The 13788-nt window shown below is 43.5% G+C and overlaps 1 protein-coding gene and 1 non-coding gene across 2 annotated transcripts in view; one reads left to right on the top strand and one right to left on the bottom strand.

The window, feature by feature from the left end:
- The window catches only part of HCN1 (hyperpolarization activated cyclic nucleotide gated potassium channel 1), a 363494-nt gene that overhangs the window by 190902 nt on the left and 158804 nt on the right, over positions 1-13788 (top strand). The window contains exon 3 of the mRNA XM_038765920.1: positions 7138-7299. Within this exon, the coding sequence (XP_038621848.1) occupies positions 7138-7299 (162 nt within the window). The remainder of the gene's footprint in view (positions 1-7137; positions 7300-13788) is intronic.
- Positions 500-637, bottom strand: LOC119944991. The gene has a single exon (XR_005456127.1). It is a non-coding gene; the product is annotated as a small nucleolar RNA SNORA7 (small nucleolar RNA).

The raw sequence follows: 13788 nt of genomic DNA, 5'->3' as shown, positions 1-13788 counted from the left end.
TTACCGATGAAGAAACTGAGGCACAGAGAAGTAGCAGGACCTAATGGATAGAGCATGGGCCTGGGAGTCAGAAGGACCTGGGTTCTAATCTTGGGGCCACCGCTTGTCTGCTCTGTGTCCTTGGACAAGTCACTTCATTTCTCCATGCCTGTTACCTCATCTGTAAAATGGGGATGAAGACTGTGAGCCCCATGTGAGACAGGGACTGCGTCCAACCTGATTGCCTTGTACCTACCCCAGCACTTAGTGCCTAGCACATAGTGAGTACTTTTGTCTTGCCTCATGCCCTCGAGTCATCTACAACCCATAGCGATGCCATGAGCACATCCCTTCCAGAACGCTCCACCTCCACCTGCAGTCATTCTGGGAGTGGATCCATGGAGTTTTCTTGGTAAAAATCCAGAAGTGGTTTACCATTGCTTCCTTCCACACAGTCAACTTGAGTCTCCACCCTCGTCTCTCTCCCATGCTGCTGCTGCCCAGCATGAGTGAGTTTTTGACTTGTAGCAGATTGCCTTCCACTCACTAGCCACTGCCCAAGCTAGGAATGGAATGGGTATACTTCTGCTTGACTCTCCCTCCTGTAGTCGAGACTGGTAGAGGACTGGAAACTTTCCAGGTGCAACCCTGAGAGGGGAGTAATTGTATGACAAATACCATAAAAAAATACCAGAAAGGTAGAGTGACTCCCCCTCTCAGGATGGCACCTAGAGGGCTTCCAGGTCTCAATCAGTCTTGGCTAAACAGAAGCCTAACCATTCCATTCCTAGCTCGGGCAGTGGCTAGCAAGTGGAAGGCAATCTGCTACAAGTCAAAACTCCCCAGTGATGAGCAGCAGAGACATGGGAGAGAATCAAGGGCAGAGACTCAAACTTACCATGCGGAAGGAGGTGATGATAAACCACTTCCAAATTTTTACCAAGAAAACTCTATGGATACACTACCAGAACGATTGCAGATGGGGACAGGTGTTCTGGTAGAGATGTATCCGCTACGGGTTGGAGACGACTCGACAGCGTAAGACAAGACAAGAGTGACTTGCCCAAGTGCACACAGCAGTCAGGTGATGGAGCTGGTACTACAACCCAGCTCTTCTGTCTCCCAATCCTGTGCTCTTTCCATTAGCCCATGCAGCTTCTCAAGGGAATGAGGCAATTCCTAACCTCAGGAGCTTGTACTCATAGCTGGAGGCCAAGATGGACATTTGCCGTCTTTGACAACTGGGACTCTCCAATTCCTCTGGCATCTACTCTCAGCCCTATTAGATTTTGGGCATACCCTGAGGGAAGCAGGCAGGCGGGCTGGCTGGCTGGCAGTGACTTTTCACTCCACTCTGAGGCAAAAAGGAAATCATTCATTCAATTAATAAAATCATATTTATCGAGTGCTTACCGTGTGCCGAGTACTGTACTCAGCCCGTGGGAGAGTACGCTATAACAGACACATTCCCTGCCCACAGTGAGTTTACGGTCTGGAGGGAGGGACAGACTTTAATATAAATAAATACATTAAGGATATGGACATGAGTGCTGTGGGGATGGGAGGAAGGGTGAGTGAAGGGAGCAAGTCAGGATGAACCAGAAGGGAGTTGGAAAAGAGGAAATGATGGCTTAGTCAGAAAAGGCATCTTGGAGGAGATGTGCCTTCAATAAGGATTTGAAGGTGGGAAGAGTGATCATTTAAGCTCGTTGTGAACTGGGAATGTGTCTGTTTATTGTTGTACTGTGCTCTCCCAAGCGCCCATGTGATCCCCCTGGCCAGGAATGCCCTCCCTCTGCACATCCGCCAAGCTTGCTCTCTTCCTCCCTTCAAGGCCCTACTGAGAGCTCACCTCCTCCAGGAGGCCTTCCCAGACTGAGCCCCCTCCTCCCCGTCCCCATCCCCTGCCTTACCTCGTTCCCCTCCCCACAGCTCCTGTATATATGTATATATGTTGTACATATTTATTACTCTATTTTATTTGTGCATATTTATTCTAATTATTTTATTTTGTTAATATGTTTTGTTTTGTTATCTGTCTCCCCCTTCTAGACTGTGAGCCCACTGTTGGGTAAGGACCATCTCTATATGTTGCCAACTTGTACTTCCCAAGCGCTTAGTACAGTGCTCTGCACACAGTAAACGCTCAATAAATACAATTGAATGAATGAATGAACTTAGTACTGTGCTCTGCACAGAGTAAGCATTCAATAAATATGACTGAATGAATGAATTTGTCAGATCTGAAGGGGGAGCACATTCCAGGCCACAGACAGGATGCTGGCGAGAGGTCGGTGACGAGATAGATGAGTTTAAGGTACAGTGAGAAGGTTGGAACTGAAGGAGTGAAGTACATGGGCTCGCTTGTAGCAGGAGAGCAGTGAGGTGAGGTAGGAGGGGGCAAGGTATCTGAATGCTGGTGCTTGACATGAGAGGTCATTAACGACCTTTTGCATCAATTCTTGGGCCTATTAGATTCTTTGGATAGCCTGAGGTAGGCAGGTCATGAGGTGGAGGCATAAGCCAGAGAAGGGAAGGGGCTGAAGCGTGAACATGCTCTCCGCCAACAAGGCAGACCCTTTGGCGTCAGGTGACCCCAGGGCCAGAACCACAGCACTTGGCTCCACAGCCGCTGGCTCCATCAGCCAGCTGCTCTCTCGAGCTTAACTTGGCCCACGGAACTTTCACAATCAGGTCAGAGAGGGAATTTTCCACAAGAAAACTGGGTTCCGAAATTAGACCCTTCAAGAAATGGCCACAGAAAGGCTGTGTTGTGATCATTTAAAAAAAACTACTTTGAAAAGGCATTATCACCTTGAGGATATTCCTTTCCACTCATATCCACCATGCTTATACAAGCCCTGATAATCTTCCATCCCAGCTAATGCCATAACCCCTTTGCCAGTCTACCACATATCAATCAATCAATCATGTTTATTAAGCTCTGACTGTGTGCAGAGCACTGTACTAAGCGCTTATTATCATTATTATTATCATGGCATTGGTTAAGCACTTATTATGTGCCAAGCACTCTACTAAGCTCTGGGGTGGATACAAGCAAATCGTTTTGGGCACAGTCCCTGTCCCTTGTGGGGTTCGCAGTCTCAGTCCCCATTTTACAGATGAGGTAACTGAGGCACAGAGAAGTGAAGTGACTTTCCCAAGGTCACACAGCAGACAAATGGTGGAGCCAGAATTAGAACCCATGACCTTCTGACACCCAGGCCCCTGCTCTATCCACTACGCCATGAGCTTGGGAGAGTACAGTACAATAGAGTTTGAAAATATCATCCCTGCCCTCGCAGAGTTTAAAATCTAGTGGATTGTCTCTTCCTTCCTGAGCCTGTCCCTCACCTCTCTGCAGGACTCATCATCTCACAATATCGGTGAGATCCCCACATCACTCCTTCACAAACTTCCAGGAGTTCCTAACTGGCAGTCATTTCTGACTTAAGCTTTCTGGTTGCCCCTTACCTAAATGACCTCCTCTCCTGCTCCGTCCTTACTTATCTTCAGTGCTTTGGCAAAGTTAACATCCTCAAGATCTTGTATGTTTAATTCTTACTTTTTTAAGCTATACAATCCTTCTCATCTGAAACGACTTCCGCACTGCACTAATCCAAAGCACACCCTCCTCCTACAACTCCACCCTACCTCAAAACCCTTCTAGACTGTGAGCCCGTTGTTGGGTAGGGACCGTCTCTATATGCTGCTGACTTGTTCTTCCCAAGTGCTTAGTACAGTGCTCTGCACACAGTAAGCACTCAATAAATATGATTGAATGAATGAACAAATGAAACCTGCATCCTACAAGAATTGTAAGCTTCTCGAAGGCAGGGATCATGTCTTGCTTACTCTACTGTACTCTCCTGAGAGCTTAATTAAGATTTCCGCAAATACCATTGATCAGTCGGTCGATCGATTGATTCAGCATATAGTACAGTGGTCTACACACAGTAAGCCCTTATAAGGCATGATTGATTGAGCCTTTACTGTGTACATAGTACTGTACTAAGAATTTGAGAAGGGTACAATATAGTAAAGTTGGTAGACACATTCCCTATCACCAGCAAGCTTACAAGTCTAGAAATCAATCAATCAATCAATCGTATTTATTGAGCGCTTACTGTGTGCAGAGCACTGTACTAAGCACTTGGGAAGTACAAGTTGGCAACATGTAGAGACAGTCCCTACCCAACAGTGGGCTCACAGTCTAGAAAGAGAAGCAGAGATTAATATAAATAAATAAATTACAGCTATGTACATAAGTACGGTTTGGCTGAGGAAAGGGTGAATAATGGGTGGAAATCCAAATTAATTGATTGAAGAATGAGAAATTTTCCTTGACTAAATCAGCTTTTACCAGTTCCAGCTATGACATATGTCCATAGACACAGGTTTTTCTTCTGTACGATTCTTCCTCCATTAGGACATTTGCTCCTCAAGAGACAGACCAAAGGCTATCAAACTCTAGTATATATTCTCCCAGTTGTTTAGAACAGTGCTCTGTACGTAGGAAACACTCAACTGCCTATGAGAGCGAATTCCATTGTCTAACAACCTTGTGTCAAGTGTTTCGTTTTGGATCAAACCTCGCATTTGACCAAGAAAGAAGCAAATTATTTCTTCTACTTGGAACTGCAGGATTACTCTAGACCAAAAGCTCACTGGGGGCAGGGAATGTATCTACCGGTTCTGTCATAGTGTACGCTCCCAAGTGCTTAGTACAGTGCTATGCACACAGGAAGTGTTTAGTAAATACCGTCGATTGATCGATTCCATGAAGAAGGATGTCGTGTTGGCCTTGAGTACATGCTTCATTATTTAGGACCAGAATCTTCTCTCATATTTCTTTTTTAATAATATTCCTCAGTGTTTAGTCTGATACTGCTTATACATTGAGAGGTAAATAAATACAACAGCCATTTCCCTCACCCAAAAAGTGATTTAACAAGCTTTTTTTTCACCATTCTTCCCATTGGTTACTAGGTTAGGTCCGTACCAAGGAGGATAGGTTTTTAAAAGTAAAAAGGAAGTGAGCTAATTTTCTTGCAGAAAAATTCCATTCTAAGCTACTCTCTTAATCATTCAGATGAGTGCATTTACTGCCCTTAGATTTCCATAGCATATTTTTAGGCCTGAGTTACCTGGATTATTTTGTTGGCTAACCTCAGCCTTCTGCCGCAGAAAAATAAATGAGAAACTGCCTGGTGGCATGCTTTTCCCATTCCCAAAGTTTAGTCACTCCTATGAAAAGCAGTCCAGATTACTGGAGAATATATTTTTTTTAAAGTGTTGCCTGGAAAACAAGAAATAAGATCATTTTATCTGTGTTGTTGAGGCTGTAGGCCTGGGTAGTTCTGGAATATTGAGCCTCATCAAATGGCTATTTTCAATCAATCGTCCTTATTGAGCACTTACTGTGTTCAGAGCACCGTACTAAGTGCTTGGGAGAATACAACATAGAGTTGGTAGATACGTTTTTATGTTACCTTACATTGCACCTTTTCCATGCAAATGGAAAAAAAAAGCCCTACAGAAGATATAATCAGGCAGGAACTGTGTCTGACTTGATTAACTTGTTTCTGCCCTATCGCTTAGAACACTGCTTAACACATAGTAAGTGCTTAATAAATACAATAATAATAATTACCAAAAAACCTTTCATCTCCCTTTTAGTCTGTCAGCGTCTACATTGACAAAAATAAAAGAAAGGAACACTTAAGGTGTTTTCAGGCCATATGATACCATAATTTGCTCTTGGAATCAAGAGTGCTATCAAGAAGTTGCAAGCTAGAACAGCATGAGCGGAAAGGCATTGTGGCTTATTGGAAAGAGCCCGGGCTTGGGAGTTAGAGGACGTGCGTTCTAATCCCATCTCTGCCACTTGTCTGCTGTGTGACCTTAGGCAAATCACTTAACTTCTCTGTGCCTCAGTTTCCTCATCTGTAAAGTTGGGATTAAGGCTGTGAGCCCCACATGGAACAACCTGATTACCATCTATCTACCTCAGTGCTTAGAACAGTGCTTGGCACATAGTAAGCACTTAACAAATACCATTATTATTATTTTCACAGACTGAGGCCCCCCCTTTTCCTCTCCTCCTCCTCCGCTCCCCATCGCCCCCCCACCCTACCCTCTTCCCCTCCCCACAGCACTTGTGTGTATTTGTACATATTACTCTATTTTATTAATGATGTGTATATAGCTATAATTCTATGTATTCTGGTGGTATTGTCACCTGTCTACTTCTTTTGTTTTGTTGTCTGTCTCCCCCTTCTAGACTGTGAGCCCGTTGTTGGGTAGGGACCGTCTCTATATGTTGCCGGTTTGTACTTCCCAAGCGCTTAGTACAGTGCTCTGCACACAGTAAGCACTCAATAAATACAATTGAATGAATGAATGAAAGGAGGAGAGGCAATGTGGTCTAGTGGAAAGCATGCTGCTCTGGGAGGCAGGACACCTGGATATTAATCCTGGCCATCTGAGGGACCTTGGGTGTGTTACTTACCCTCTCCGTTTCTTCATCTGTTAAATGGGATAATAATTCCTGCCTCTCCATACCTCACACACAGTGACTGTGAGGATTAAACAAGAAAGTCAGTGTGAAATCAGTTGGAAAATAAAAGTGCTACACTGTGTACGTTCGTGGTCTAATTAGAGGGTTTAGCCTAAAGACACTATGTCGTCATGGAGTAATCTTAAATACAGAATGTATGTCTAATGGAAAAATGGAAATTATTAGGTAAAGGTGAGAGTAGGAGAAAGACCTATACTATAAGTTGTTAAGGCCAGGAGCATAGCAGGATAATAAGTGTAATTAAACATAAATCAATATACATTTAAATACCAACTTACCATTTGAAGTAATATCTGCTGGTCTAGGTGAACTATTCAGTCACTGGTATTTAGTCAGCGCTTAGGTGAACTAAGCGCTTGGTAGAGTACAGTACAACAGAATTGGTAGATATGTTCCCTGGCCCTCTACAGTCAATCAATCAATCAATCATATTGATTGAGCACATACTATGTGCAGAGTACTAATCGCTTGGGAAAATACAAATACAACAATAGTGATATACCCTGCCCAATATAGAGGGGTATTGCAAGGAATTTGTTATTTAATGCATCTTAATGGTTTTTTTTATTATTCAACAGATTTTCCACATGACATATGACCTAGCCAGTGCTGTGGTGAGAATATTTAATCTCATCGGAATGATGCTTCTCTTGTGTCACTGGGATGGGTGTCTTCAGTTCTTAGTGCCGTTGCTTCAGGATTTCCCTCCAGATTGCTGGGTGTCCCTAAATGGTATGGTTGTAAGTATTGTTCAATTTTCATTGTGCTTTTCAAATTTTTCTTTTAAATACTTTGCTAAATGTCAGGAGTTCTTTTCATGACTATAAGTAGGCCAGAATAATTTCTATGGCAGAGGCATGCTTAATGGAGATAGCAATCATGCCAGTTCTAAGATATTGTTATTTTCTGAGCACACATATACCATTTGTTTTCTGACTTGCTGGAAAGAGAGATAGAGTATAGAATAGTCTACTTATTTTGGATTGCATTATCATTGCTCAGGTCTACAATTTACACTTTGTATTTTCATTTTCAAATAAATGACCAGAAAATCCTGGAAACACTTTCCAATAAAAATCAACAAGACTTAAAAGTACATAGGCCTCTTTAAAAAAGAAGCTCTATTGGACAACTGTTAGTACAGTTATTTAATGCTTAGTACAGTGCTTTGCACACAGTAAGCGCTCAATAAATATGATTGAATGAATTCAGTCACTTAAAATACAAAATTTATGGCTACATCCCATGAGCACATTTTTTTGGTAAATGTATGACATGCCTATATTTTTTCTCTTCTATTCTCTCTTACTTAAAACAGTTTCCTGTGGCTAATTGTTAGACGTTTTCTTTTTTTGTGTATAACCTTTGAATATCTTTCAGTGCATGATAATGAGATTGAATCATTTTATCCTAAATGGCATTATATTTTGTAATGAAGCAGGCTCTCCCAAGTTTTCTTAAAAATTTGCATGATGTAAAACTATCAAAAAATTTAAAAGACCTAACATGAAATTCTCGAAGACACATGACACTAGGGATATAAATTTAGTGCTTAGTACAGGGCTCTGTAAATAGGAGGTGCTTAATAAATATGATTGCTTGATTTTTCTTAAAAATGCATTTCAGATTTTTCGATTTCAAGTACCCACTCCTAATTTCTTATTTTCATGAATTAAGGGGAGTATGTTGTCACTGTGTTTCACTTGTCCAATAGTGTACAGTACCCAAAATATATTTATTCTGTTGTTAGTACTTGTAAGGCATAGGAAGGAAAGGTCTGGTGGAAAATGGTTGAGCACATAATCCCCAGAAAAGGGGATTATAATAATAATAATAATAATGGTATTTGTTAAGCGCTTACTATGTTCCATGCACTGTACTAAGCACTGAGGTGGATACAAACAAATCAGGTTGTCCACAGTACTTGTCCCACACAGGGACTGTCTCACAGCCTCAATGCCATACTGGATGTTCAGGGATTTTTTTCTCTAAGAATAGCCATGAATGGACTTTCCAGGTATCTGCCAGTGAGGTGGGCGAATCCTGGCTCCATATTATGATAATGAGGCTCCAGATTTGAAGCAGCATAGACTAGTATATAGAGCACGGGCCTGGGAGTCAGAAGGACCTGGTTTCTAATCCCAGCTCCGCCACTTGTCTGCTGTGTGACCTTGGGTAAGTCACTTCAGTTCTCTGTGCCTCGGTTCTCTCATTTGTAAAATGGGGATTAAGACTGTGAGCTCCACGTGGGAAATGGGCTGGGTCCAATGTGATTAGCTTGTATATGTCCCAGTGCTTAGTACTTGCCTGGTTCCTAGTAAACTCTTAACAAGTACCATTTTTTTAAAAAAAACAACAGGATGCCAACCCATTTGTAGAGAGGATAAAGCAGGAAAGGAGATCTAGGTTCTAAACCTGGCTCTGCCATTTACCCACTGTGTGGGCTACGTCACTGCCTTGGGAATGTCACTTACCTTCTCTAGTCCTCAGTTTACCCAAGTAGGTGTTCCTTATTCTCCCTCTTCCTTAGACCAGGAGACCATATGGCACATAGGGACATTGTCTGATCTGATTATATTTACCTCAGTGCCTAGCACTGTGCTTGGCACATAGCAAGTAGGATAAATAATGCACACAAAATTCCATGTCATGCATGTCAGCCCGCCATTTTTTTAAAGACTCAGCACCCTGGCCCGCTTTTGGTTTTCCAGATATAAACATCCTAAGGCAGACAGAGGGGCCGATCCTTACATTCCAGGATCGTTCTCCAAACCTTGGGAAATTCCTTCATCTGATTTCTATTTCTAACATTATTTCTGGGCCATTCAGTAAATGGGTGGGTAAATGGCAATGCTTATGATAAAAGTTGGCTTATATAAAGTGTGTTTATATATGTTTATATGTCTCTCCTTCTCTTCCTCACTGTACCTCGTTCTCACCTCTCCCGCTGTCGACCCCCGGCCCACGTCCTTCCCCTCGCCTGGAATGCCCTCCCTCCACACATCCGCCTAGCTAGCTCTCCTCCTCCCTTCAGAGCCCTACTGAGAGCTCACCTCCTCCAGGAGGCCTTCCCAGACTGACCCCCTTTTTCCTCTCCTCCTCCCTATCCCCCCTGCCCTACCTCCTTCCCCTCCCCACAGCACTTGTATATATTTGTACATTTATACATATTTATTACTCTTTATTTTACTTGTACATATTTACTATTCTATTTATTTTGTTAATGATGTGCATATAGCTATAATTCTATTTGTTCTGACGATTTTGACACCTGCCTACGTGTTTTGTTTTGTTGTCTGTCTCCCCCTTCTAGACTGTGAGCCCCTTGTTGGGTAGGGACTGTCTCTGTATGTTACCATCTTGTACTTCCCTAGTACTTAGTACACTGCTCTGCACACAGTAAGCACTCAATAAATACGATTGAATGAATGAATGAAAAGTGCTGTGGGGCTGGAACGGGGGAAGACCGGGGGGAGCAAGTCAGGGAGACACAGAAGGGAGTGGGAGATGAGGAAAGAGGGGCTAAGTCAGGGAAGGCCTCTTGGAGGAGATGTGCCTTCAGTAAGGCTTGGAAGAGGGGGAGAGTAATTTTCTGTCAGATTAGAGGAGGGAGGGTGTTCCAGGCCAGAGGCAGAACATGGGCTAAGGGTCGACAGTGAGACAGGCGAGATGGGGGCACAGTGAGAAGGTTAGTACTAGAGGAGCAAGGTGTGCAATCAATCAATCAATCAATCAATCGTATTTATTGAGCGCTTACTATGTGCAGAGCACTGTACTAAGCGCTTGGGAAGTACAAATTGGCATCACATAGAGACAGTCCCTACCCAACAGTGGGCTCACAGTCTAAAAGGGGGAGACAGAGAACAGAACCAAACATACCAACAAAATAAAATAAGTAGGATAGAAATGTACAAGTAAAATAAATAAATAGAGTAATAAATATGTACAACCATATATACATATATACAGGTGCTGTGGGGAAGGGAAGGAGGTAAGACGGGGGGATGGAGAGGGGGACGAGGGGGAGAGGAAAGAAGGGGCTCAGTCTGGGAAGGCCTCCTGGAGGAGGTGAGCTCTCAGCAGGGCCTTGAAGGGAGGAAGAGAGCTAGCTTGGCGGATGGGCAGAGGGAGGGCATTCCAGGCCCGGGGGATGACGTGGGCCGGGGGTCGATGGCGGGACAGGCGAGAGCGAGGTACAGTGAGGAGATTAGTGGTGGAGGAGCGGAGGGTGCGGGCTGGGCAGTAGAAGGAGAGAAGGGAGGTGAGGTAGGAGGGGGCGAGGTGATGGACAGCCTTGAAGCCGAGGGTGAGGAGTTTCTGCCTGATGCGCAGATTGATCGGTAGCCATTGGAGGTTTTTGAGGAGGGGAGTAATATGCCCAGAGCGTTTCTGGACAAAGATAATCCGGGCAGCAGCATGAAGTATGGATTGAAGTGGAGAGAGACACGAGGATGGGAGATCAGAGAGAAGGCTAGTGCAGTAGTCCAGACGGGATAGGATGAGAGCTTGAATTAGCAGGGTAGCGGTTTGGATGGAGAGGAAAGGGCGGATCTTGGCAATGTTGCGGAGCTGAGACCAGCAGGTTTTGGTGACGGCTTGGATGTGAGGATGTGAGGATGTGTGCAGGCTGGGTTGTAGAAGCAGAGTAGCAAGGCAAGGTAGGAGGGGGCAAGGTGGTGGACTGCTTTAAAGCCAATGGTGAGGAGTTTTTATTTGATGCAGAGGTGGATGGGCAACCACTGGAGCTTTTTGAGGAGTGAGAATTCATGTCCTGAATGTTTCTGTAGAAAAGTGTTCTGGGCAACAAAGTGAAGTATGGATTGGAGTGGGGCACGACAGGAGGCTGGGAGGTCTGCAAAGAGGCTGATGCAATAATCCAGGCAGGATAAGATAAGTGATTGTATTAACAAGGTAGCAGTTCAGATGGAGAGGATAGAGTGGATTTTACCAATGTTGTGAAGGTGGGACTGACAGGATTTAATGATATGGATTGAGTCCAACCTGATTAGCTTGTATCTACCACAGCGCTTTGTACAGTTCCTGACACATAGTAAGCACTTAACAAATACCATACAAAAAACAGACAGACATCATATCTAATCTAATCGTTGTGAGCAGGGAATGTGTCTGTTTATTGTTGTATTGTATTTTCCCAAGTGCTTAGTACAATGCTCTGCACACAATAAGCACTCAATAAATACGATTGAATGAATGAATGAGTGCAATTCCCACCTTGTACAGTGCTGTGCACACACTCGCACTTAGTGTGCTGTGCACACTACACATGCACAAAACCTATCATGGGAGCAGGAATTCACACATGTCTATCAACTCTACCGTGTTGAACTCTCCCAGGCACTGAATACAGTGCTCTTCACACGGTAAACACTCAAGCAATACCACTGGTTGATTAAATGAGACAGTAATCTAGCTAGCCTCCACGACGCTGCTGTAGATATACCTCCAGTTCTGCTTTAATTGGCCAGATTTGGGTTCTAGACTGGCTAGGCTAAATGCCTTTATAATTGCAGTCTTCGTCGTTTTGTCCAGTTCAATTTTGCAGGACCTCTAAATGAACGTGACAGCTAGCGAGTTTGCAGTATCTCCCACATTTGATCACCCCAGAACTCATTCTTGTTTTGACTGCTTGGCTTGGGTCACTTCTGTCCTCTTGGTCACAGCGAGTTCTTCTCAGTTAGCAGCCAGTGAAACTCATGCCTTCTGTTCTTAAGAGCCTATCTGCCATCTCTCCCTTCATCCCCTAGCTCCTCCTCCTTGCATTTTGTTCTTCCTTGCCCCAAGTCCACTTTCCTCCCTTCCACCACTTTTTCTGTCCTAAAAACTACCTCATTAGCCACCCCTAGCCTGGGTTATGCCTTGGTCGCCTTTAAAACTAAATGAATGAATTTTAATTTTTACTATGAACAGTGTGTTACACCCTCAGTTCAGTTTGCTCTTTCTGCTCAGCCACTGGTCTGCTGTGTAACCTAGGGCAAGCCACTTAACTTCTTTGTGCCTCAGTGACCCCATCTGTGAAATGGGGTTTAAGACTATGAGCCCCATGTGGGACAATCTGATTACCTTGTATCTACCCCAGCACTTAGAACAGTGCTTGGTACACAGTAAGTGCTTAACAATTACCATACCATTATTTATTTTTATTGTTTTTACCCCAAAATGGCACATCCCTCTAGGGAACTTCCTCTTAAACGTCTATTTTTCTTACTGTTCTCCACTACATCTTAACTTGACTGGTTTTGCTTTGGGAACTGATTTGAGGGCTCACATGTCTAGTTCATCTCCTCACCATTCCCTTCTGAGAGGGAGAGATAATCAACCAGTCAATCATTGTCTGCTAACTCTGTTGTACTGTACTCTTCCCAGTGCTTAGTACAGAGCTCAGTATAATGTAAGTATTCAGTAAATACCATGGATGATGTAAAACGAGAATTCAGTATTTGTTTGCATCCTTCTTAAAATATGAGCCCCATTTGGGACAGGGACTGGGTTTTATCTAATTATATTGCATGAACTTCAGCACTTAGCACAGTGTTTAGCCCTTAATCAGCACTTAATCAATGGTATTTATTGAGCATTTTTTGTGTCCAGAGCACTGTACAAAGCACCTGGGAAAGTACAATATAAGAGAGTTGGTAGACATGTTCCCTGTCCACAAGTACCACAATTATCATTATTATTATTATTATTATTACAAGGGATTCACAAATTACTTTATTCCCATTTTAGAGATGAGAAAATTGGGGCACAGAGGAAGTGAAGTGACTTGCCCAGGGTCACAAAGCTACTCAGCGGGAAAGGCAGTACTACAACCTCGATCTCCTGACTCCCATCTTCACTCTTTCCAATCAATCAATCAATGATATTTATTGAGTGGTTACTTTGTGCAAAACACTGTATTAAGTGCTTGGGAAAGGGCAGTATGATAGTGTTAATGGACACGTTCCTTGCCCACAAGGAGTTTGCAGTTCTAGGTGTGGTTCTTCAGGCAAGACATTACCATTTTTTTAAATGGTATTTGTTAAGCTCTTACTGTGTGTCAAGCACTGTTCTAAGCGCTTGGATAAACACAAGCTAATCATATCAGATACAGTCCCTGCCTCTTTCTAAGTAGGAGGGAGAAGAGGTAATGAATCCTCATTTTGCACTTGAGGAAACTGAGGCACAGAGAAGTTGAGTGATTTGCCCAAGATCACATAGCAGGCCAGTGG

The sequence above is a fragment of the Tachyglossus aculeatus genome, chromosome 23 (genome assembly GCF_015852505.1).
Source record: "Tachyglossus aculeatus isolate mTacAcu1 chromosome 23, mTacAcu1.pri, whole genome shotgun sequence".
NCBI lineage: Eukaryota > Metazoa > Chordata > Mammalia > Monotremata > Tachyglossidae > Tachyglossus > Tachyglossus aculeatus.
This window is presented reverse-complemented; position numbering and strand designations above follow the sequence as displayed.